Here is a 26820-nt window from a genome sequence, read left to right on the forward strand (position 1 = left end):
TATTTTATAAAACAATTTTAATAGGCAACAGAAGCTAATCAGTACAGCTGAAATACCATACAAATAGAGCAGGGGTGATGAATATTCAACTTTTAGACAAAGTTATACAAATGGAGGACCGAAGGTGACGAGAATAGGAAGGATATTTCAATGAACCTAATCTGAGAAAATTATAACTAACTTCTAAGCAAATCCCATCACCTGCTGTAGTTTCAAACTTAACGATATCTTAAACTCGATTCAAATATACATATCATTAGACTAGAAACAAAAAACTCCATAATTTGAAAATATCTGTGTAAAAAATATGTCAAGGGTGCATTATACAATAAAATGTAAAAACTAGAAACACTGCCAGTCATTAAAATATGAAAACCATTTCTGTGTCAACATTATACTATATTTAAACCTAATAAAGGCCTGTTAATGTTAAATCATACCAAATAACTGTATTTTGTGTAAAATTAACTGTATCTAAAAATCAGCACCCCTGCAAAACTAATGAAAGGAATATTAAAAAGAAACTTGCACACATAATGAACAAAAAATTAATCTTTATGAATAAATGAAAGTGCTAAAATAAACACACCAATATCAATGTACCAGCCAGAATGTTCACCCCTTATACTTCGTGATAACATAACTGACTGCACTACCCTATATTATATGCATTTCAAGTACCTTAAATTTAATTAGGGACAATATTCAGCATCATATTTAGGACAAATGAGGGAAAATTTCAATCTTTACAACTTTCTGAATTATTTTTTCTATTGTCTGAATTTTAGCATCACATTTCTAGGATAATTCGATGTTGATTTTCGAATAACTCCAATAAGATTTTTAATCAACATAAATCTCATTCGATAATTTTTTTTTTTTGTACATTTCGTAAAACGATAAATACTCAAGAAACTTGAAGATTGGGAGCGAGACCTGTTTCAATGATGAGTTAAAGAAAGCAACAATATTTTATTCAGTTAATTCTGGTAATCATAGATCCATTAACTGTTTTTCTTCAATTCCAATAAAACGAGTCGAATTCGTTGGATCACACCGAATGTTCATGGGAATTTTTCATTCAATCATAACCATATTTTTCCAGTATTTTAACAGTAAGACCATGTCTTACTAGAACTTTTTTTTCCGGTTTTTTATAATCCAGACATTCCTATCCCAAAATTCTCACTTTAGAAGAAACTTTCTTTCAATATCCCCAATTTTCAGTCTTATTAAGTCCTAAAATCACATTTCGAGATGGATCTTGAAAGTATTTCTTCAAAAATAAATCAAATTTTCATTTTTCTTCCAAAGGTTCAAAGCGATCGGTCTTCTATCACACTTTCACTTCAACTAGAATTTTTTCACTAACATTTTGAATGCCCAATCTGCTTTTAGCCACATTGAAAATGAAAAATTTTTGCCGTTTTTTCGATCTTCCCAAGTCCAAAACTATTTTCATCTTCTGAAAATTTTTTGAGTGGAAGTACTTCCTCCGAAATCTTCAATTTTCACAATGCAGCAGAATTCTTCAAATTCTGCAAGTAGTCTGAACTTGGAATATTTCTCTTCATATTATTAGTTTTTCCATTTTATTCAAGAATATGGAAAAACTTTCAGAAGTACTTTCCTGGAATGATGAATATCAACAGTTCAACTGTGTTATATTCAGTTTTGAACCTGAGGGAGATGAAAATCGTTGAAAAAAAAAATTTTGTTATATACAAATTCTTTGTTGTTTTATTTGCTAAATGGCAACCATACCTAATACAAACACAGCAACAAAAAAATTAAAACTAGAAATGTACAAGTGATGAAATTTGGATATGTACAAAATTACAATTTTTAAATTTTTTTGTTGTTTTCATTTAATTTTTTTTTTTGGATTTTATATTTTTAAATTTTTTTTTCAAAGAAAGTTGATAGGTAATAAATAATATGGGGTAGTGCGACAATGAATAGTATCAATCCAAAAGTATTCAGAGTCAATCAAAAAAATCTTTCACAAATTTCAGCTAAGTCTTCAATTTCAGATACTGATAACTGAAAGAACGCATTACCCTAACTGTTGCTTCGACACTGTTTGATTTTTGTTATTTACATACACAGCCAGTAAGTGACAATAAAATTAATTTTATTGTATTTTAGTTATGCCACCATAGCACTACAACCTTCAAGAGAGACAAAAATAAAAGTTAAAATCTTCGAACTTTAAAAATTTGCCTATTCTACCAAATCAAATTCAACATTGAAGATTTCACGTCCAACGGGACCTTATCGGTCGCTTATCGCTTATTCTCGTAAATACCTTCGGGTATTTGAAACTGAAGGCTTCGTTTCAGGAACCCTTCAGCTAGTTAACGTTCAATCAATGAAATCGGAAAGAGAGAGGCATCACTTGAATAATAAAAATAAACTACTTCAAAAGAATCCTTTGAAAACTTAACTTAAAAATTGACATTTTTGAGATGTTGACAGTTAAAAAATTTCGAAATACGTCCGTTAAAGAATAAAATGAGAAATGAATATCGGCGCGAATTCCAAATGCCTTGGAAGAGGGAGAAATGTTTAAACTTATATGCAAATTTTTGGAATCAAAAGTTTCAAAAGCGCATTATTCGAATAAGAATCGGTGGCCAATAGCAACAGAGGACAATGCGCGCAACAACAATATACAATATAGAACTACACTCCCCTATACATCTTAATTAATATGGTGGTAAATTCCTACAGTTAAAAATAAACCACGATTTAGCCTGTACAACAAAAGAAAAACAAATGCTATGATGGGAACACCAGAGACGGCAACATAGCACTATATTCCTGTTTCATTGATCGCGACAGATTACCGGTCACTTTCCAGTAAATTCAATGGATTATAGGAACATAAGATTCGTTTGATGTCTGCATTGTTGCTTACTATGTCCAATTTTATATATACAACTAACATCACTTCGTAGTCTTCGTTTCAAATTCAACGCGCGCAAATCAATCCCTAGCACAATTCTTACGACAAATTTTTCCTCGCTTTCCTCTGTCTTCTTGTCAGACCGTTGGGCGCCCCCGTACTTCTAGATGGTTCCTGTTTGTTCCTTTCTGTCTTTTCTTGTTTAGTCGGGATATCTACAACAACAATACACGATCCAGAAATGTTTCGCAGGAGATGAGTTAGAAAACACACTTAAGTCGGGGGGTGTTTGTTCATGGTGATTTTGCTGTTTTGCGTGTGATACGAAAACATTAAACTGAAAAATTGAGACACTGTTTTAGCCAACACAAACGGTAGTAGCTTGGCTGTTAGTTGTTAGTCTCCTCAATACCACATTCACATTAAGAGAAGATGCTCCATTTCAAACAAATGCAATTCAAGCGGTTAAGCCAAATTTTGATCATTTGAAAGATTATATACAAAGATACTACAGATCGAGGGCGAGTTATATTTTTTCTTAAAACAGGGCAAGGTTCCTTTTCTCCAAGTTGAGTAATTTTCCGAACATTTTATAGACTTATTTCATAAAATCAAAATGAAACCCTTCGGTTGAGTACAGTAAACAACTTCAATATAAATGCAATGAAGAGGTTATATGATCAGAATTATTGATTGCTGATATTTTCAGAATGTTGAATTGTGTCTAACCGCAATCTGCCTTCTGTAAATTTGACATTTACAACATTATAGGTAGTCGGAAGTTTTTATCTATTCTGTCTAAATTCATTTTGCGCCTTGAAAATTTTATTTCTAATTCGAGGAATAAAGACATCCAAATTGAAAGATCGACCAACTCAACCGCTAGAGAGTATCATCAACACCGGTCAATGATGTTAAGCTTGCACTGATGCATTTTCTTGAGTACAGTAAATTTAACTAAAGCACTCCGGAGACCAAATTTAGATTTACGATGAAGGACACCAAACTTCACAGAAATAATTATGACTTTTACAAGATGTGCAAAAATGAAGCGATGAAGAGAGACGAAATTTAGATTTATGATGAAGGATACCAACCTTCACAGAAAGCATTATAAATTTTTTAAGATGTGCAAAACTGAAGGGATGTTTCTGCCTTTGCTGACGCCGCAAAATAATCTAAGTAGCGTGTTAAATTCATCGCTAAAATATCCAAAGGAAGAAAGATTAACTAACTGAACGACCGACGAACTCAACTGCTGGAGAATGTCATCAACAGTGGCCAAAAATATTACGCTTGCATTGTTACATTTTCTAGAGTGCAGTGAATTTTACTAAGGTACTTCAAATGCTGTTTAAAAACGAAAGACGGAATTTGGGAGATTTAAATTATTCGCGAAAATATAAAATAAACAAAAAAGAGACACCAATCTAGAGAAGTTAGAGAATATCATCAACAGTGGTCGAGTTGCTGCATTTTTAAGAGTGCAGTGAATTCAACTAAGGCACAGGGTGGGCAAAATTTGTTGTCTACCGAGGGGATCTCGAGAATCTCGAGATTTCGAGTTATAAAAAAAAATTGAGATTTTGAAGATTCCGAAAAGTTCTCATAATTTTTTTGTTACAGATCTGAAACTTCAACCTTCTTAGGCACTTTCATACGCAGAATCTACTGACAAAAGATTTCTTTTCGATTCAAAAATAACAAATTCGATAAAAGTTTGCATTTAAAAAATTAATGATTCGAAATGAAAAAGTATTTTGAGCTCATCGGTGGATTTTAAGTAAAAAAGTGCCTGTAGAAGGTTTCAGATTTGTAACTTCAAAGACAAAAAAGTTATGAGAACTTTAGCAAATTGTCAAACTCAAAAACGAAGTATCGTTGGAGGCTGCGGTTTTCACCATTCTTTGACTCTCCGAAAAAGAGCTCGGAAATCCGTTTTTCACTAGCTGCTACAGTTCTCGAGATCCTCTCAGTAGACAACGAATTTTGCCCACCCTGTTCTTCAAATGTTCCGAAGACGAAATTTGGAATCATGATTAAAGACACGTAACTTCTCAGATGCATATGAATATTTTAAGATGATTAAAATTGAACAGTTGTTTAAACTATAACAAGTGCGCCGAAAATATTGAGAACGAAATGAGTTAAATTAGTCTCTAAAATGTAAACAATGTAAACGAAGAAAGAGACGCAAACTGAACGATCGACCAATTCAACTGCTAGAGAATATCATCAACAGTGGTTGCGTTACAAGTGCAGTTAAAACTATGGTATTTCAAAGGCTGTTTAAACACGCAAGACGAAATTTTGGATTATGAATAAAGACACGAAAATAAACAGAAAACATATAGACCTTTCAAAATGAACAAATTTGAACAATTGAAAGATTCAAATTATTCGCGAAAATATAAAATATAAACAAAAAAAAAAGACACTAATAGAACGATCGACCAACTCAACTGCTGGAGAATATCATCAACAGTGGTGGAGTTGCTGCATTTTCTAGAGTGCAGTGAGCTCAACTAAGGTACTGCAAATGCTTCGAAGACGAAATTTGGAATCATGATTAAAAACACTGAACTTCTCAGATGCATATGATTATTTTGAGATGATTTAAATTGAACAGTTGTTTTTGCTTCCACAAGTGCCGCCGAAAGTATTGAGAACGAAACGAGTTGGATGATTTGCTAAAATATCCAATGTTAACGAAGAAAAAGACACAAAATGAACGATCAACCAACTCAACTGCTAGATAATATCAACAACAATGACCACTAGTATTATGCTCGCGATGCTGCCTTTCCTATGGTGCAGTAAATCAATTGAGATACTTCAAATGCCCTTCAAACACCGGGTTTGCGATTTGGCAGACGAAACTGCACAGAAATCATACGGATCTCTCAAGACGAGTGAAATTGTTTCTGTTTCCGCACAAAGTGACAGTTTATTTATTTGGTACAAGTTGCTCAGCAATCCTGTCTATCTAGTCTTCTCATAGGTCAACTCTGAAGGAGCTACAAAATACTACTTATGCATCCCTAACATTTTCATTTCAAAGTCTATAATTTTCCCGGAGGATTATGAGATACCTTCAAAAAATAAATCAGAATTATGAATTCTTCTAAAGTAAACCGCAAATATTGAACTCTTGCCCTTTCGCGATGTTGCCAAACCTCGCCGCTGCATTTGCATGAACGAGTACGTTGATCTAATATTCCATCACATGCACATGCCAAGATTGTAATCAACAGAAAAATCTTAACATTAAAAGCATCATTCGAAGTCGAAATTGATCAGGAAATAGAAAAAGCATGCGAAGGAACGCAGTTAAGCAAGAGGTAGAATTGAGCAATCACACCAAGACACCACCCAGACAAAGTGTAGATTAGCAATTTCGTAAAGATTCAAGCAACTCACCTTTGCCCTTTTTGTCGCCGTTATGAAGAGAGGATGCCGGGGATTCGCCGTCGATAGAGGGGTTCTTTTCTTTCTGATTGCCGCCCTCTTTGGGATGTTGGGCGACTTGAGCGTAACTCATGCGAGGCGGTGTGTTCTGAAAAAATCAGCACTTTATTAGTGGAATGTTACAGTTGGAAACGTTTCGTTACAGCTTCTAACGAAAAGATAAAATACTCACAGATGAAACAGAAGGTTTGGGCGCTTCTATCCTAGCTGTGCTGGATTCTGCACCGGTCGTCATAGTAGCAGCATTTGTTGTGGTGGGACAGACCTCCGATTCTCCATTGAGGAGAACATCGTCTGTTTTCGTCGATTTATCAGTCATAGTACATTTGGCATCCTGGTTTCTATAACGAAAAAGAAAAAATATTTCACACCCTAAGACCACTGGAAAAAAATGTCAATCAACAAAAATGTCTCGAAATAATCGAACTAAGCGGCTGAAAACAAATAAGATGAAACACCAGAAAGAATCTACTTACTTTTCAGGTGAGATTGGAGGGGTAAGCGTAAGAGCAGAACTAAATGCGGCCTCGATATCTTCGGGGGCCTCTCTGCAGTCATTGATTCGTGGAGAACCAGCTCTCGGGGACTCGTTGTCATTTGCACTGTAAAAAAAAAACATTGGTGTTAAGGAAAACAGATAAGATCAGTAATAAAATAAAAGTATTTTGCCAAAATCAAAAATAATCACCTCAGGGAGCCTTTACTGGAGGTTGAAGGGCTACTGCTTTTAGAAGCAGTGTTTCCCCTCAGTATATCTACGATGCGGTGATCAGACCATGGCATAGTATCGGCAGCCTGAACGGAAGGTTGTTCTGCGTTCAACTCTTCCTGGTTTTCTGCAGAGTTGGTGTTGATTCGTCCTGAAATGTTTCAAATTGAAAATAAACCTCGAAAAACTGAACGTCGAAAATTGAACACTGTTCGAATTTAGTTTAAACTTACGAGAATTGGTCTTCAAGGGTGGGAAAGCGGAGTGACCTAAATCGAAGGTCCTCTGTTCCACTTCTTGAGGCTGACTAGGACCGGCGACATTCTCTTCGTCCCTCCTCCTTCTACGATGGCGAGGTGGCATTGGCTCCTTGGCCATAGCCAAAGGCTGGGGTACATAGCCGTAGCCCAACGACATATCGATCAGTGGCAAAGCATGTGAAACAAACGGTACAGCTGAAAAGATGAATATTACAGAGTTAGAACATTTTTATTAAACCATCAAAGTATTTCAAGCTGAATTTCAACATATTCATCCGAAACTGGATCTTTATATACGAATTTGTGCCATTTTCACTGAAATGAAGAAAAAAATACTCACTCATAGGCATGCTGGCTTCGGGCAAGTCATTAGCCTGTGGCGGTCCCCTGATGTTAGCATTGCTCCTATTAGCGGCGGCCATGTGAGGTTGTGGCAGTCTGGCAGCATTAGAACAAGTGGCTGCTGGCCCTTGCTCAGGTTGGCCGGTGGTTTTCTTCTTGGACTTTCCGTTGTTCTTGAACGGGGTCTTGTGGGGCGCTTGAGGAGCCAAGCCGTTCACTTGAAACACTGTACTTATATCGAAAAAGCCATTTGTTTGCCACGGCACATAAGGTATCAAAGGTCCTGGAGCGAACTGCTGATAGTAAAACTGATTGGGAGGTAATGGCATCTGTGCGTGAGTCCCCCCATTTGCGTACATGAACCTTTGTTGGTTGGGAGGATATGAAGCAGGGTCGTAAACAGCATTCGTAGGTTGTGGGGTCCAACTGCTCTTGAAAGTGCCACCAGCTTGAACGTTGGCCGTCGGCCTGGCCTTTATGCGAGCATGTATGGGTTTACCGCGGAACTCTTTAACGTTCTCCCTGATGAAGGTGTATGCCGCCTGAGCATCATCGTCGGTCGCATAAGATATGTACCATGCGTTGTTACCGGCAAACTCGCACGAAACGGAGGAAGGGCATCCTTCCCCAGATATCAACTCTTTGACATCTTCGACAGGAGTATCTTGAGATATCTCGCGAAGTATGACAACGCAACGTTGATAGTTGGGACGAACCTTTGTCCTCGACTCGTTGAGCTGCACATTGACGCATTCAGCCAAAGCCTCTGTTATGAGTTCAATATCATTCGTAAGCTTTTTGATCAGGTTAAAGTTGGCAACCGTCCAAATGGGGACAAATTGTTCCTTGTCCATCTGCGACAGCAGATACCTATCACTTGCTAGATTCTGACTGCAAAACAAAGTTTTAGGTTAATAACTCCTTCTAATTTAATCTCTTATTGGAAGCAATAAAGTGAATATGAAGTGGAATGAGTACACATCAACAGATGTATGTGTGTGAGAAAATTGAGCCTCCTTAGTATAGAAAATGCCTATTTTACCTCCTAAAAAATAACAGCTGATAAACTTACGTGGAAAAATAAAAATTGAGTTGTTTAGTCAAATTCTTCTTCAGGATTTCCCTCGGAATTTCCTGGGGAACACTTGGTTGCGGTACTGTTTGTACCAATTCATCTTTATATTTACCACCCTCTAGCCTTTCGGAAGACAAAATAGCATCAAGATTGTTCTCTGATGCCGCTTCATGGATTTGGTTGTTGAACACTGCCCTAGGGGCGATGGGCTGCGAGACATTGCCATTCATTAACGACAAGGAGGGATTACTGTAACCTGAAAAATAAGTTCTGTAAGCAACACAGATTTAAGATATGATTTCCCAACATATTTTATTGTATCCATGAAAACTCGATCACAAATTGAGGAATGAAGTGAAGGAAAATATACTTGATGGAACTTTAGATTTTTTTCACAGTCCTGGTACAAATACCTAAAAACTGAGTTGGTTTCCTTATACACTGGAAAACATATTATCGTATGAACATATCTCAACCAAATGGATTTTAGTTTGAAAAAAAAATGACAAATTATTAAGGATGAAATGTTAAGATAACATACACACACTTTCATCAACCATATCACTGTTAAAGGAATTGAACAAGCCAAATTTCACATTTTCCCTTCTGTTTTGAACATAAAACTACCTGCGCTTAGGGCCATGGAGGAGCTGTTTCTTCTTACTAAAAGCTCAACAGAATTCTTAGATTTCAAGCAGCACTCCTAACAGTAAAATATCTCAGCGATCAAAGGTCAGATTCTACATTTCTCCTAAAAATCGTAAGGAATTCTCTAAAAATTCATCAAATATGGTCACTGATGTAATACTGATTAGAATTAAATATCTCAATGATTGAAACTTGATCCAACCAACCTATCTACTCAAAATAAAAAAAAGTGAGGAAATTGAAATTAAATGATTTATGATTCGAATATACTATCTGTATAATAAATTATAAAGAAAAAGTTCAAATATTTAAATAAGGTGGCTTGAATATTAGGGTTTTCCTTCAACATGCCAAACATGATAATGCATTTCAGAAGGTTCCCTTATCTTTCAGATAGGGCCAAGTTGAATAATTAAGAAATGGGAATACAACCAATTTGAGCTTGGAATAAAGTACGAAATTTTGGAATACGTACAATGCATAACACAAATATGGAGACTGAACAACTACAGAACCTAACCTTATTTCAAAAAAGTGATGGGTGATATTTGTACAAGGTCACTTCTACTTCGTTACCACATTTTTAAGAGTTTGTTGATGACTTACGTCGATATTCAAGAAAATGTAATGAATATTCACTGAGTGATATGTAGGAAATATAATTATTAGTAATGAATTGACAACAATAGCAACAAACGATATTTGCTTACACGATATGACAAATAGTGAATTCGATAAACATCTCAGAATCTGACATAAAACTCATAATATGCGACACTGATTAGTTAAAACTGAATCTTCTGTTGTTCAAAAGAATTTATAAAAAACTACCTATTAATTTTTAAACTGGACCAAACCTAGTACAGACTAGTGCCCTGACACAAATGTTAGTGCATTAGAATGTTATTTGCTTTCAAGCTCATTACACCACATCAAATTAAAAATTATTCGTTAAGCAAACCATGTGCCTGGCATCTTGAAAATGAATTGTCTTTACGGGTGGCATATAAACCGACACAATATAACGCAGATGTTACATATTGTCTGTATACCTGTAATCACGTACTATACTCTATCAAGCAAATGACGCAAATTGACAAACAAATGATATAAGGAAAAAAGAGTGAACGCTTACCGTTTTTAATGTTTTGCAAAATTTTATACAAATTTCACAAGAAACTCGCAAAATGGCCGTCTAAGGGGCACATGCCACAGAAAACTAACAATTACGAAGGCAGAGCTACAGGGAATCGCTTAAGGTAGCGAGCGCCATCTATGATGTATGTGTGAAAGTCAGTAACGGCGAACATTATACCGTGATTTTAGTTATACCAGTTAATTGCATGATTATTAGGAATTCTTTATTTTAAAAGAAAAAATTTCAAAAAGAATAAATAGAACGATGATATATGGATCTATTTATAATGAATTTCAACTTCCTTTAACAGTGACTTCATTGAGTATGTATTTCTTTGAGCAGGTCAGGACCGGCCACATTCTTTAGCGATATGGAAGAATTGGCATATTTATTTGAGAATGCCCGTTCATGAGACATATGTCCAGAAATAACAAATGAATCAATTCAAACCTAACAGGCTTTTTTCAAAATCATTTCTAATGGTGTACCTACCAGTGGCGGCTCGTGGTCATGAGAGCTGAGGAGGCTAATAGTTTTCGAGGAGTGTTGGAACAAACTCTTATCAGTCAATAAAGTATACTTCTTCAACATAATGAAAAGTTGTCAGTTCTAAGATTAATTTTGAATGCAAGAGGATGCTATATGCTCCTTTTACTTGTTATGCCTTTCGATAGATCGCGGTAAATTTTTCAATTGTGAAAACCCCGTTTTGAACCATGAAGTATATTCTGTTTGATGAGAAAATAAATATGGCCAGCAAAATAATTTTTCCCGTTTGATCGATCCAGTTAACCAATCACATTTATCGTACCAAACAACATTGAAACTTCTATTCTGGCGCTTTCGGTAGACTTTAGTGTAATTAAATTTGGTGGAGGTCTTGTAAAGGTTTTAACAACGTGTACAGTTAATTTTCAATATTCAATTCCATTTTATTTTTTGATCCGTATCAGTACTTACCCCTAACGCCCTAACAAAACAACCTATCTTAACAAGAATATATCACAAATTTCCCGAAGTTCCAGTTCTCTACGAAGTCGTTACATTCAAATTGAAAATTGAAATCATAACAACTACCGCCGGACAACGCCCCTACCGTCGGAGATCAAGCGAATATAGTCGAAGACGGCACGAAAGAATCAATGGAGAACAGGGGAGCTGAGCCTCCTCTGGTACATTTTACGGGCGAATATGGTACAGTAAGTCAGCTGAATTCTTGTTCGGTTAGTATGCGAGTCCAGAGAACGTATGCGTGAGTCACACTATCAACGGAGGCAGCAGGCCCAACAGCCTCCGTCCGAATAGGCAGTACTAGGAAATATTCACATTCGACGCGGCGGACGCGTACGCAGCCGGTGGATTGTATGATTGTTATGCTGGATTTTTATGAGCGGAGGACCGAAAAATGAACTAATTTTTATCTGAATATCTAGTTCAGGTGTTCGGAAAATTTATATAGAAATTACTTTCTGAAAATGAGGACATGCCCGAAGTGAATGTATTTTAGCTCTAAGCTTTATGAGGAGGCTTAGCCTCCCTTGCCTCCTCTGACGAGCCGCCCTTGGTACCTACTATAATATGTATATTCAAAATTATGAAAAATATATGCGAGCAAGTTTTTTCTCAAAAAAATCATTGAAAATTGTAACATACCAAAAATTTACATGAAACCAATATGTTGAAACGTTGATAATTCGTGTGTTTCAGTTTTCATTTAATACGCCAATAGGGATCTGAATCTGTCCAGAATTACAAATTGGCGAATGCTCTTTCAACTTAGTCCATTGAAGTTGAAATATCTATGTCAAGAAGGACAGATTCAAATAATTTCATATTTCGAAAATTGACATATAAAACAATGAAAGAACAGCACCAACTCTTTGATTTTGAACCGGCATACCTAAGTATTAGCAATTCCATGAAATTTAAGTAGGGTTAAAGTCATTATTTTAACATTCGGTATTCAGAATTTATTACTCACAACTTCTCATTTGATTGTTTCGTTGAACGTAACATTCCAGAGCATAGTTAATATTGAGAATTCAGAAAACAAGACAAACTTTCTTGAAACGAAAAGGAGCTTTCAAATTTACGGAATACAATGAACCTCTTCAGCCTCAGGCGAAGATTTCAACCGACCTTTCAAGTAGGTTGAAACATTCGTTCAGGAAATTTCAGAGAGTCAATTTCTCTACCTGAAATCTAGGAACGTTTTTAAGTTGGCCTTGTGTCATCATAATCCTTATTGAAATTTAAATGAAAAAGGAAAGTAAATTTTACCTTATCATTGTTAAAAATTAGATAATTTGTGACAGAAGATGTCTAGGAAAATGAATGCTGGTATTTATCACACTTTGTCAGCTCCGTTTATCTATTAACCAATAATCTACTAACAATACTTTTGATATTATCTGTAGGTACTCCAATTAATGAAATTGGTATGTATTTTCCACTACCTATATATCGTTATCAACCGTTGCAAAATGGCGAAGGCGAGCTAATTCTTATTTCATTATTCTCGGCGAAATAATGTCCAGGATCTCGAAAAAAACTAAAAATTAAGGAACTAACCGATTGCGGTAGAAAATTTTCTTCGCAAAATATTTTACTGCACTTCAATTATTTTTGTGATCGGCGATTTCGCAAGACAAATCTAGATATTTCTAAATTCAAAAAAATAAATATTATCATCGGAAATTTATAAAGAAGTGGACATACCATGGGGCAGTGGTGGCGGTGGATACCAGAAAAATGGGGGTATGTTTGGATCAAGGTTTGATTCTTGTTGGGGTGCTTCCTCAAACCTTACTTCTACAGCTTCTGCATTATTGGGCGGATGAGAAGGTGCAGTCACCTGGAAAAAAAAGTATAAATATCAAATTCGTAAGGCTACAATTTAAATCCCTTATTAGGAACAATTCTGCAGTGTTGGTTCATTTATTTTACAATTCCAAAAACGTTCACATTGTGCTGAAGAAATTTTGAAAAACAACGAAATATTCAGCAGAATCAGCAACAAATCAAACAGATTCATCTAAATATTCAAGTTTGAAATGAAACCAATTTCGGAAATTATGAACCATAATAAAAAATAAACATACCTTCTTGTTCCTTCGAACTCTCTTGCGGGGCATTTTGAAAAAAAATAATTCTGCAGAGCAGAATTATTTTTTTACAACAAAGTTCGTCACAAACTGAATACGAAGACAGTAAACTTAGAAAGACAAATTCACGAATGACAACGCACTGGAAAAAGAGCACAGTAATCCTCAGCACCGAAGAGTATCTCCACTGATCAGTTGTACCGAAGAACTGATACCGAATTGAAGCAACTCTTTGCTTATAAGGGTTGACTTGACTTCCCCTTCTGGGATCCTCATTATGCGCAAGCGCCTTATAGTACTTGTGATGGCCCAATCGTATCGTAGCAACCTAGCTATACCTACTATTTTTGAGTTTGAGTACTCAACTCAATGCTACTATAGAGAAAACCTCCAAAGCCTCCAAATCATATTATGTCTGTTTTTATCATTAATCGCTGATATATTTTTATCGTCAGTATGTCGTAAAAAATTACCAGCCCCTTAACGTTAATTGTACAGAATTTGATCGAGCCATTTAGTGCAATCCCAAAATTTAGAAATGAATTTTGTAAGGAGCCGTTATAGAAAGTTCGCTATAAGAAATTTGTCAAAATTATATCGCGTGAAAGCTTTTTGTTGTTCACTTTATTATACGTCGCAAATGAATACTTTCGAAAAAATTGGAGGAATGATTTCTCAAAAAGTGGTGTAGGTCTATCATAAAATGACAATTTTTTTCCTGAGGAACCAGAAAACATTCGGAACGAGAAGGCAGTCAAAAAAAACTCCATCCATCTTCGAAATGTTCATGAACCAATTCGTTTGGAAATTTAGTTAATTCGGCAAACCTTAGAATAATTCAATTAAAAAAACTTATTCATAGATTCAAACGTTGAATAACTTGAATATTCTCCCCTGAATCTTGTGTAGCTACTTCTCTATCAAGAAGTTCTGTTATTTTCATGATATAATAGAATTGAGTATTTCACTCACTGGTGATAGGATTTAAGATGATACATATACAAATCTCTGTAGAATTCAGTTTACTGACAGCGGGTTTCACAAAACATTGATTGCTCGATCAATGATTTGGCAGTCACTCGATTTCCAAACCAAATCAGTGGAACCCTTTAATTTCTGAATATATTGAAGAAGTAGCAATTGAGAATCATCGAATGGACGTATATAGATCATAATTTGATGCGGGAATGATATTCTGAATGCTCATGACTGAATTATAGATTGAAAACAAATTGACGTTTATCCGGCAATCAAGCGTTGATCCCCGATCAAGCTCTATCAATGATAGAAACGATTGAGAGGAAATGGATATTCACCAAGGGAACCTAACATAATATTATGATTTCAACATATTATAGCACAAAAATGATGAAAATTAAGGTGTAAAATATTTTAGGTTGGTTTCGATTTCAATCGATTAGAAGAAATATTTCTCAATATTCCTCTTGAAAGGGATGATTTTTCTCTCAGTAAGTACAGGGTGGGCAAAATTCGTTGTCTACTGAGGGGATCTCGAGAACTATAAGAGCTACAAGGAAACTTATGACACATTTTTAAGCTCTTTTTCAAAGAAACAAAGAATGATGAAAACCGTAGCCTCCTACGATTCTTCGTTTTTGAGTTATTTGCAAAAAATGAGATTCTGACGATTTCGAAAAGTTATCATAACTTTTTTGTCTTTAAAGTTACAGATCTGAAATTTGAAACTTATTAGGCACTTTTATATGAAGAATCTATGGACAAAACTTTTTTTTCACCATCATTTGTTTTTCTGAAAAAATTTTTCTAGTTCTCATGGTTCTAGAGCAGTTCAAAAAGGCGTTTATTAGAGTTTTGGTAATTCGTTTTGAAGCCTGCTAAAAGGGGGATAACTTATGCAGAAGTCGTTGGAAACATTGCTAATCCAGCACTTAAAGGTAATACCTACATATTTTACGGGCCTAGAACCCTTGACTCATAGTTTAACTTCAACGGTCAATTCTTGGAAATACCATCTGTAAGCAGTCATTCTAAAGTGATGTTGTATTCTGAAAGACAGCAATTTGGTATATCCAATATTCAATATTCTCGAATATGAACAAAACCTTTGGTCATGTTGAAAGAATTTACCTCAGGGATGCATATTTTAGAGATTGGGAGATTTTTCCATATTTGTGAGCTGATGAAGGATAAGACCAAAAATGATATCGTTCTACAGTTGAGCATGCAATGGCATGTGTAAAATTACTACAACAACACCTCCAATTCAAAGTGGACAATGATGGCATTTCATATCTCGTGTGAAATAGAATAAATAGGTACTGCGATAATATTTGAGAAGACGAAAAGGGTGTATAGGTAGTCTTTCTCGACAGTTTGTGAATACGCCTAATGCAAATTTAATGCATAGGTACCTATGTTAATTTCAATTTCTTTCCATTTTTATATGACTAATGAACAAGGTTGAGTAAAAAAATATGATAACCCTCCTGAAAATTTTTACATTTCGATGCGCGTAGATTCCACAAAAAAAAAAAACAACGACGAGAGTCAGAAGCTTTTGCACAGTTAATTTTTGATACAAATCCGAACAACTAATACACACAGAGTCACGTATTGCTGGGACACCCTGTGATAAACCACATTTAAATGTTTCCCAAATCCCCAAATTACAATGCGAGATCCAAGAATGCAATGATTCAATATAAAGTGGCTAGTTGGGATGAGGACGTCATTCAGAATAGAATAAATTTTCTGTTTCGCAAAAATTATATCTAAAATTAACAAAAATGCTTTTTGGAGCTCATTACTGTAAACCCAGAATGAAAGAGTTTCTGATGATCAATCAAAATTCTTTCAAAAAAGCGGAATACATTAATTTGTTGATTTTAAGCGAAAGACCAATGAGGCGAAAAGAAATAGATAAGATTCCAATGATGCCATGAGTAATCTACTTGGGAATATCGTGTTTATGAGTTTATAACCTTTTAAATTTTTTTTAATGTACCAATTGTTATTAGTGAATATTTTCAGACGGGAATAATTGATCTTCAGTGTTGGCTCTAAATGATCTTGAATTTTTAGGAGACTTATGATAAGGGTTGACTTTCACTTGAATGTATCGATGACCCACTCAAACAAACTTAATTTTTCCAAGTTTAAACCTTTCTGCTTTTAACTCCCAGAACGAAATCATTTTTCCATTTTTTCCGGAAATACTGATCTAATCAAGTTGAAAACTAGTTTATGCTCGGTACGAGAAAAACTTTTTCATTGTTGGTGCCAACTTTGAGCTTCACCTAGGAATAAGTTTCGAAGAATTTCTTGATATTATGATGGGCACACATAGCTGCAAGCTTGAAGCACCGGAGGCGATATTCAAGGTTTTAAAGACATCATCAGGTAGCTTTTCGAAGCTTGGGGGCTGGTGCCTCTGTGCTCCTCTCTAGGGTCGCCAAGGTGACTTTGGAGAAGACCCTTGTAGCATAGGATTTAGGACTCCAGGAGAAATCCCAGCAGGCGGTAAAACCTTCATTATGTATTTCCAATATTTAACCCTTGGAAGTCGTTCGAACTTTCTCTCAGAAACTGTTCAAAATTAATCCCTAAATGGCAACAACAAACGTGGCAGTTTCAATCGCAAGGATTACCTCTTTTCGCAAAGGAAAGAAGAAGAAAAATGCCTCCAGCATTTATTTTTATTGCTTTCACTTTCTTTTCGAATTGCCAATAAAAATTCATAACACTTTGTCCTGTTTGAAATGTTATTAACGGCTGAGTACACAAGTCAAGTCTATCCTGACTCACACTCTCACACAGGTAAGAATTCAAATTTTGTATTCATTGTCATGAAAGGTTCAAATGGACCGCTGGAGATCCAAGAAAGTTGAACTGTTGCAAACTTTTGCGATAACTACTTAACAAAAAACAATTCTGTGATGTTAAAATTCAAAATCCTTCAGTAAAGTGCAGAATCATAATTCAAAGCCAACAATTTATTTAAAACGCCCCTTTAATTAATGTGAAACAATTCCATAACTGAATATTGAATATTATATTTGTACAGGGTGGGCAAAATTCGTTGTCTATTGAGAGGATCTCAAGAACAATAGCAGCTAGAAGAAAACGGATGACACATTTTCTAGCTCATTTTTGAAGAAACAAAGAATGATGAAAACCGCAGCCTCCTACGATACAAATCTGAAACTTGAACTTTCTACAGGCACTTTTTCACGTAGAATCCACTGATGAGCTTAAAATATTTTTTCATTTCGAATCAATTTTTTTAAATCCAAACTTTTATCGAATTTGTTATTTTGAATTGGAAAGAAATCTTTTGTCAGTAGGTAGATTCTATGTATGAAAGTGCCTAAGAAGGTTCAAGTTTCAGATCTGTAACTTCAAAGACAAAAAAGTTAGGAGAACTTTTCGGAATCGTCAAAATCTTAATTTTTGTTTATTACTCGAAATCTAAACATGATAGGCCGATTCTGTTTTCTGATTTAGGTTAGTTATGAAAAAAGAGCTCTAGAATGTGTCATCCGTTTTCTTCTAGCTGCTATAGTTCTCGAGATCCCCTCAGTAGACAACGAATTTTGCCCACCCTGTACATTACTTTTTTTATTATTTGTTGGACAAATTTGGGCAGATAGATGAAGAGCGAGCGAGCGATATAAACACCAATTATGATCAATGAACAATTGTTTGATTGGTACTTTTAGCTTTCAAAGGTTGAAATTGCTTGAACGCCAATAATGTCATAAAGCGGAATCGATTCTTTGTTTTAGAACTTTGCGAATTCTACACTTCTTGTTGTCTTCTACTTCTCCTTGCTATAAATGAAGGTCATTATTCTTAAATCGATAAGAATGGTTTTTAAATATTCAAAATGTATTTTCTCATGAAAATTTTGAACCTATGCACGAAAAGTAGGAGAAATGTATGCAGTAAAACATGTTGAAATCAGCTTTGACCTTAATCTTCGTCGCTGGCGTGGGACCATGTGCGATTTAACAAATTTGGGAGATAGATGGGGTAGTTCTTAGGGGGATGTCAGCAATTATCCAACTCCATATTTTTAACTCCACGAGATGACCCGCCATTTGTTTTCCAGTTGTAATCACTAGAGAGTGGATTTCATGCATTTGCATTCTTGCATAAATACCTACGCATTTTTTTATTCACCCAATTTCCATTGGTCTTACCCTTTGGTAAGAATCAGACAGAACCAAAATTTAGAAATTACTATCAAAAAAGTGTCTGTTTAATGTTTTTATTTCCAGTTGAGAGCACAAACATCAAAGGACATAATAACCAATCTCATAGAATTAGTTTATCGTCGGATCAGAGTTTTTGGACTTCATATACCGTCATCAGCTGGAACCACTTGTTGTGTCCTATATTGGGGCGCTGTTCAACCCAATTTTTCAACGAGGTAATGCATGACAAAATGCAGCTATGATTACGTTTGCTCATTTCGAAGACAATCAAATCGATTTGTTGCCTTGGTCCCCTATATCTCCCGATCTTTCACCCATTGAACACGCCTGGAACATTATTATGCAAATTCTCCACAGATAATAGAGGCACATCGACATGAGGTACAATGAGAAAATCGACTATTTTATGAGGAGTATTCACATCGTGGAGGTCCAACATGTTATTAATTTTGACTTTTTTATATTCCTCTAAAATTTTGATCAATTATACTTACTTAATCCACATGTATAAAAGAAAATTTGTAATAAATTCAATAACGGCGTGTTCTGTTTTCTCTGCCACTTAGTATATCTAAAATTATGCACACGGTGGGCAAAATTATCTGGTTGTCATTATCTCCGTTCCTGTTTGTGCTCTCAACTTGAAATGAATTGAAACATTAAATCAACACTTTTTTGATAGTATTTTAAAAATGTGGTTCTGTCTGATTCTATCGAAAAGGTTTTCTAATTGAAGTAAAACAAGTTTTTTTCTTATGGAATAAGACACTTAGAAAGGATCACCATTTTTTTCATAACTCGAAAACAGAGTGAATATGTGATAAACAATGGGAATGGGGTGAATAAGAAAATACATATTTATGCAAGAATGCAAATGCATGTAATCCACTCTCTAGTGATAAAAACCGTAAAGCAAATAGGTCACCTCGCGAAGTTGAAAGTATGGAGGTGAATAATTGCTGACATCCCTTTCACAACTACCCCATTTATCTCCCAAATTTGTTAAATCGCACATGGTCCCACGCCAGCGATGAAGATTAAGGTTAAAGTTGATTTCAACATATTTTACTGTATATTTCTCAGCAAGAGTTCGAAATTTTCACACTATTTCTTCAGAGTTGTCACAACTGAATCAATGAAATCATATTTGAAAACAATTCTTATTGATTTGAGAATAATTACCTACATTTATATCAAGGAGAAGTATTAAGTATCGAATTCTCTAAGTTCTACAACCAAGAATTGATTCCACTTTATGACATTATTGTCATTCCAGCTATTTCAACCCTTGAAAGCTAAGTACTAATAAAATTATTCATTTGATCAGAATTTCTATTTATATCGTGAGCTTTTCATCAGTCTGTTATATATGCATAAATTTTGTCTAATGATAATGAATAATAAAAAGAGTAATGTGCAAGTATAATATTCAGATATGGAATTGTTCCACAATAATTGAAGGGGCTTTTTGAATAGATTGTAACATCGCAGTCAGTGGCGGCTCGAGCATATTTATCGTGGGTCGGCAGATATATATATATATATTTTTTTTTCAATATTTTCCATACCTATGTATAATGCAGGTTTCCACATCACCATGGGGTACTGCACTCGGTGCGTTAGTTTTTCATAGTGGAGTTTCGCCAAAATTTTTGTTTCTGTTTCAATAATCTCTGAAGATTATCCGGAAAATAAAAAATGATTGAGAAATAACTATTTTAGCCCTGCATACCACTTGAAAAATAAACATCATTTCGGAACAAATATGAAAATAAGAACCGAAAATATATATAACAAATAAAAATATTCTAAAAATGCTTATCCATAAAATAAAATTGGAAAAACAAACAAAAGTGCATTCTAACGAAATTGAGAATTGCGAGAAATTAATATCACCTCGAGCGCAAACGATAGAATCGAGATATTCCGAACCGAACGATCATTCTTCGAGTTACCGAAGAGAGGCATTCTAGGTACGGCAGGGTCGCTGCCTGCCGGACCTATATGTCCTACACCGTGCGAAGTATTGAGCCAACAATATCAACTTTCATCATAGTTTTGGTCTTTATTCTTTGAAAAGTTCTTAAAAAATTGTCGGAATTTCATTAGTTATATATATCCAGCACTCACGTTTATAAAAATTAACAAATACGATAAAAATTCGTTTCAAATAACAGCGATCTCTTGTAATTTGTTATGTGAAACTGAAACTATCGGATATTGGCGGAAAAAACATTAAATAAGAGGCTTATCTAATTTTAATTGTTATCCGAATGAAATTCCAACACAAATTATTCAAGTTTGAAGCAATTTGACTCATTGATATTAGCGCTTTTCGATATGTTTACAATCTAGATCCGGCATGCCGTACTAGAATGAACAGAACGAACGGTCGGTCACTCGGTCGCTAGAGAAGGCACCTGCGGCGCTGTCTTCATAGCTCGATTGGAGATGAGCGTATTTTGTCTACGGACCGAGTAGATGTGGGATTTAAATTGAAACAGCGTATTTCAAAGAAGTTCCATATTCCAGGCCCGGATCTACGATTTTTTCTGACCGGGGCAAATATTCATGATGGCGCCCCCCCCCCTCTTCTAAGGTTCGTAGGAAAAAAAATCTAATTGCATATTCGTCATCACTTTCAACCCGAGTTATTTTTTTCACTAGTTCGAGGTCGTATAGATTACGAATATGCAATTAGATTTTTCCTAAGATGAGTACTTTGGGAAAAAATCACTCATATTTTTTTCCCATTGTTCCATCAAAAGATATTTTTTCTCATTGTTCCATTAAAAGTTATTCTTTTCCCAAAATACACCCAAAAATTGCATAAATAGAAAAAAATTGAAAAGTTTGTATTTACAAGAATGTCGTTTGCAACCCGCCATCGTCTATCGTTTTTACCCGCGCTTCATGAACGAAATTATTCCGAACAAAAATTTATTTTTGTAACTACATATATCGACCCGGATCATTTTACATATTAATTCAAGGTAGATCACGAATATGCAATTAGATTTTTGGAGGATCAGTATTTTGAGGAATAAATCACTTTTAGTGCAAAATTTCGGAAATATTGGTCAACTTTGAGGAGCTGTAGCAGCTAGAAAAAAGGCACTAGTCATATGCTGCTTTTTTGGAGATGAATTGGTTCTTTGCAAATATAAAAATCCACACTTCATTCATCTATCTCGAACGGTTCAGATTTTATGAATTTTTCCGCGAAGGTCCAAAATTTCCGATTTTCCATCGACCATAACTTGAAAAGCAATTTTTTTTTAAATATCTGTTTGCATATTCGTGTTCTACGCCCTCGAATTAGTGTACAGAATGAATTCGGTTTTGATTGGAGACCAAAAATATTCTTCAGAAAACCGCCCACTTTGTATATATTTCATTTTGTGAAAACATTTAAAAAAAACTCAATTTCGTGAAACTTTTGTAAAAAACATTTTTTTGTACCTCTCTTAGTAACAAAGTTAAAGGGGGGCTCAAATTATGGTGAAAAACTCGGTATATCTATGGAAAATTTGAAAAAATTTCGATCTTACCGATTTCCACCAAAATTGGTGTTTTTACTAAGGCATAGATTACGAATATGCAAACAGAATTATGCTGAAAGGATTAGTTTTTATGTTATGGTCTATAGAAAATCGGAAATTTTGGGCCTTAGTTCCAGATGAAAAGGCGATGAGTCGGCAATTCCCCAGGCAAAGAAATTACTGCTTGCGACGCAGTGTAAATAACATATCAGATCTTTCAACCTATTTCACCCAAGTGTGGCGGTCATTCGTAGATGACTGAATAATATGCAGTTAATTGATCTCTCATTGATTTTAAATATTTTAGGCATAGTGATGGTTTATCATGTTTCCATTCTACAGTTTCCATTTTAGCACTAGGAAATTAATTTTTTCCGAGAAAATCAAAAGTAAAAAAATTTCAACCTCTGGTTGATTTTGGCGCCCCCTTAGGCTGGCGCCCGGGGCAAGCGCCCCGCTTGCCCCCCCCTAGATCCGGGCCTGCCATATTCCATTGATATCAGATATCATATACCTAATATTTTTATAAAATTTATTGAGAGCTATGTAATGTTTGGAGAATTTCTAATACATTATTATTTTACACAAGTGAGTATTCGTATTTTTGCTGTTCCGAAATTTTGGGTCGGCACTGCCGACCCTGCCGTCCCTGACGGGCCGCCACTGATCGCAGTTGACTTTGAACATTTAGTATTAAACCCACTTTAATACTCAATGCTTTGAATTATGATGCTGGGCTTCACTAAAGGATTTTGAATTAGAAACATCAGAGAATTATTTTGTGTTAAGTAATTATCGCAAAAGTTTGCAACAGTTTAACTTTCTTCTATCTCCAGAGGTCCATTTGTACAAAATTTGTATTCTTACCTGTGTAAAAGGAGTTGAGGCAAGCTAAATTTGACCTGTGCACTGAGCCGTTAATAACATTCAAACATAGCAAAGTGTCATGAATTTTTATTGGCACTTCGAAAAGAGAGAGAAAGCAATAAAATAAATGCTGAAGGCACTCCGCCTGCTGGGATATTTCTGCTAATCCTATGACTCATGCTATAACTGTCATCCCCACAGTCAAATTGTCTACTCAGCGGGCAGCATGGGGCATCGGCCCCCCCAAGCTTCGTAAAGCTACCTGATGATGCCATTAAAACCTCAAGAATCACCTCCGGTGCTACTTCGGTCATTTTAAGCATGCAGCTATGTCTGCCATACTAAATCCTTAAAAAACACCTCCTATGCTCTTTTGATCGAGCATGCAGCCATGTGTGCCACCCATAACGTCTGTATCTTAGAACCTTTTTCCTAAATGAAGCTCAAATTTTGCACGAACCAAGCATACTAGTTTTCAACTTGATTAGAACAGTATTTCGGGAAAAATTGGGAAACTGATTTTGTTCTGGGAGCTAAAAGCAGAAAGATGGCCGCTTTATGAATTCCAACAAAATGTCCTGACTACATGTGCATTTTTTTCATACGTGAATCTGGTTTCAGATACGAAAAAAAAAACCAAAACGTTAAACTTGGAAAAATTAAGTTTGTTTGAGTGGGCCACCGATACATTCAAGTGAAAGTCAACACACATCATAAGTTTCCTGAAAATTCGAGAGCATTCAGAGCCAACTTTGAAGATCAATTGTTCTCTCTGAAGATATTCACTAATAACAATTGGTACTTTAAAAAATGATCCTAAATTTAAAAGATTATAATCTCATAAACACGAAATTCCCAAGTGATGTAGATTACTCATGCAATCATTCGAATCTTATCTATTTCTTTTTGCCTCTTGTTCTTTCGCTTAAAATCACCAAATTAATGTATTCCGCTTTTTCCAAAGAATTTTGATTGACATCAGAAACTCTTTCATCCTGGGTTTACAGTAATAAGCTCCAAGAAGCATTTTTGTTAATTTTGGATATAATTTTTGCGAAACTGTAAATTTATTCTATTCTAAATGACTTCCTCATCTCAACTGGCCACTTTATATTGAATCATTGCATTTTTGGATCTCGCATTGTAATTTGGGGATTTGGGAAACATTCAAATGTGGTTTACCACAGGGTGTCTCAGCAATACGTGACGTGTGTATTAGTTATTCGGATTTGTATTTTTTGGGAAATTGACTGTGCAAAAGCTTCTGACTCTCGTCGTTGTTTTTTTTTGGAATCTACGCGCCTCGAAATGTAAGAATTAGTTTTCAAATTGATTGGATTAGTATTTTCGGAAAAATTCGAAAGAATCATCCTTTCAATTGTGTGTATAGAAGACGATGTTTTCGTGAGGGGATATTTCAATAAAAATTCTATTTACAGCGTGAAGAAGACGCAAAAGTCCGCCAAAGCGTTTCTAAGGAAGTTGATGATCTTCTGGTTTCTTCAACCAAGAAATTAAAATCAATCATAGTGACACAAAAATATTCATTGCATATTATCTGAATTTGAGGGTTTCGCTGACTGATTTTGTTCATTTTCTTGGATTGGATGTGGTGTCTCGTTTCAAGATCTGGACCAATGACACAAAGAAGTTGGCAGCTGTTGTTAACAACAGGATCTTTTTTCGAAGTGTAGAAGATCCTATATAATTATCAAGATTTATATATTTACAGCGTTACGATGAAGAGAGTGCAATGAAAAGTTGGTCGGATCATTGATCACTCTTTTATAACGTGATTATCTCCATGTCCTTTGTTTACTATAAGGGTGTACTTGATAAAGACGGTTTCTAACCCAGTCGAAACGAGCATGTCTAGGTGACGAAACCACCCGCCCATCCCACGTGTCTCTGCTTGGGCGGGAATTCAACAAATACGAATTTTATACACATTATCGATCCATCATGGTGAAAACGCCAAAAAAGGTCTAACAAGGCTCTTACAACTAAACATACAACTGATATCACATCGGAAACGAACAGTGACGTCCGGAAATAGTGCCGGCGCCGACGACCTGGTGAACCACTGGACGTCATCCCCGTAGGGGCGTAGAATGTGTAGGTGCACCAGGTCGAAAACGAAGCATATGGATGCTCACCTTCTGTATTATGTAGCAGCGGGGGTTGAAAGAGGTGCAGATGTAGGTTCCGTTCGCGTCCAAACAGGCCGTCAAAGGGTCAGACGCGGGTCTGGCCTTCGCGCGGCCTCTCCGAAGAGGCATTTAGATTCGCGGAGCACCAGCAGGAGTCGCAGGACGAGACCATGCCGACCTGTTGAGTCCAGGCCGCGACAGCTGATCGCTTCCAGGCGCCGACGCTCTTGACGTCCACGTCCGTTTTCCAGAGACGTACTGGAAGCCGTAATGAGAATTTCAAGGGACGAGGAAAGAGTAAAAAGTGCAGGGACTGAAAACGCCAGATGCTTAGGATGCACCAAAAAAGGTCTAATTATGTGTTTTTATTTGGGGCGAAGCAGCTATACACAATGATCAAAAATTGCAAGGTATCTCTGGAAATATGCAACAAAAAAGTTCCTATAGTATGGTCCAATTATCTTTATGCCACCATTTACTTTTAACGCTTCAGAACGAGAATCTTTTTTAGCCCAAACTTGGCCTTTTCTTTCTGGTTCGTATGGATAATTTTATGTTTTGACCATGACGTATATGGCTTTAGATGCACCACACAGTTGTATTTTCGTATTTTGTACAAGAATTTTATGGTACCAGTAGACATGAGCCTGTTTTTTAGAATCTGCCTACAAATGTTTGTGCAAAATCAATGAAATACCGAACTGATTCAGTTTTAAAAGTAAAAAATATTATGCGAAAGATTAGGTTAGGTTAAGCTGAGTATTCCGAGTGAGTATAAAGTCAAACTAAGGTTGAATATTTCTCCGTAATTCATTATTTTCAGCGTTATTTCTGTACAAATCAATATATATGAAATTAAAAAAATGAAGCCCTGTTTTGCTTCACGTAAAAACGGCTGAGACGACTTTCTCCACATTTTTTTAAACCTTTCTTATACTTCACACAAGGTTTTAATGGAAGAAAATCGGGAAAGATTCCTGAGAAAATCAAGAAAACCAAATGAAATTTAAACTTCTAGCGCAAGTGTATGTTGGGTAGTCTATACACCTCGGACAAGACACACCTAGACATAGAGAATGTCTAAGATTGACACTTGCTGGAGGTTGATAGATGAACTTAACGATTCTTTCTCTCTATTTGAAATTCAAATTGTATTATAAATTGAGTCGAAATTATAATATCAACTTATATTAGTGTTCTGTGATATCAACTATAGAAACGAAAAATAAAGTGGTAGTCTATGGTTTTATCTAACTTAACCTAGAAAGATCCACCTTGTCAAATATATGAAAAAATTCAAAAATTAATCCAAAGAGGAATTAATCTTTGATTGATTTTCCAAAGTATGAGTTTTTCGGAGCGGATTTTGGTACCAATTGATTTCTTATAAAAAACTGCATTACGTTCTAAA

General features: G+C 35.5%; 1 protein-coding gene across 8 annotated transcripts; it reads right to left on the reverse strand.

Moving 5' to 3' along the window:
• On the reverse strand, window positions 1–25553 carry LOC123322995 (la-related protein 4). Of its 8 annotated transcripts, none has more exons than XM_044911152.1 (10): window positions 25416–25553; window positions 13267–13402; window positions 8760–9018; window positions 7686–8578; window positions 7319–7540; window positions 7065–7236; window positions 6853–6978; window positions 6549–6717; window positions 6329–6464; window positions 1–3123 (listed from the first exon to the last, which is right to left on the reverse strand). In XM_044911152.1, the coding sequence occupies exons 1-10, from the start codon at window positions 25536–25538 to the stop codon at window positions 3008–3010; spliced, it is 2352 nt and encodes a 783-aa protein (XP_044767087.1). In that variant the 5' UTR covers window positions 25539–25553; the 3' UTR covers window positions 1–3007. The 8 variants fall into 8 exon arrangements, with proteins under 8 accessions (XP_044767087.1, XP_044767089.1, XP_044767092.1 ...); XM_044911154.1 differs by lacking the exon at window positions 25416–25553 and adding an exon at window positions 13650–13697; XM_044911157.1 differs by lacking the exons at window positions 13267–13402; window positions 25416–25553 and adding exons at window positions 9390–9513; window positions 10546–10684.
• Window positions 25554–26820: the final 1267 nt, after the last annotated feature.

This window comes from Coccinella septempunctata, chromosome 1, assembly GCF_907165205.1.
Source record: "Coccinella septempunctata chromosome 1, icCocSept1.1, whole genome shotgun sequence".
NCBI classification, from domain to species: domain Eukaryota; kingdom Metazoa; phylum Arthropoda; class Insecta; order Coleoptera; family Coccinellidae; genus Coccinella; species Coccinella septempunctata.

What these genes read in the sequence shown, in the direction of transcription:
- LOC123322995 (XM_044911152.1), bottom strand. Translation starts at nt 25,538, where the DNA reads ATGCCTCTTCGGAGAGGCCGCGCGAAGGCCAGACCCGCGTCTGACCCT. An exon ending in ACCGCCACCACTGCCCCATG is followed by an intron (nt 9,019 to 13,266) that starts GTATGTCCACTT and finishes CTTATTTTTCAG; the next exon opens with GTTACAGTAATCCCTCCTTG. An exon ending in CGGCGACAAAAAGGGCAAAG is followed by an intron (nt 3,124 to 6,328) that starts GTGAGTTGCTTG and finishes TTGTTGTTGTAG; the next exon opens with ATATCCCGACTAAACAAGAA.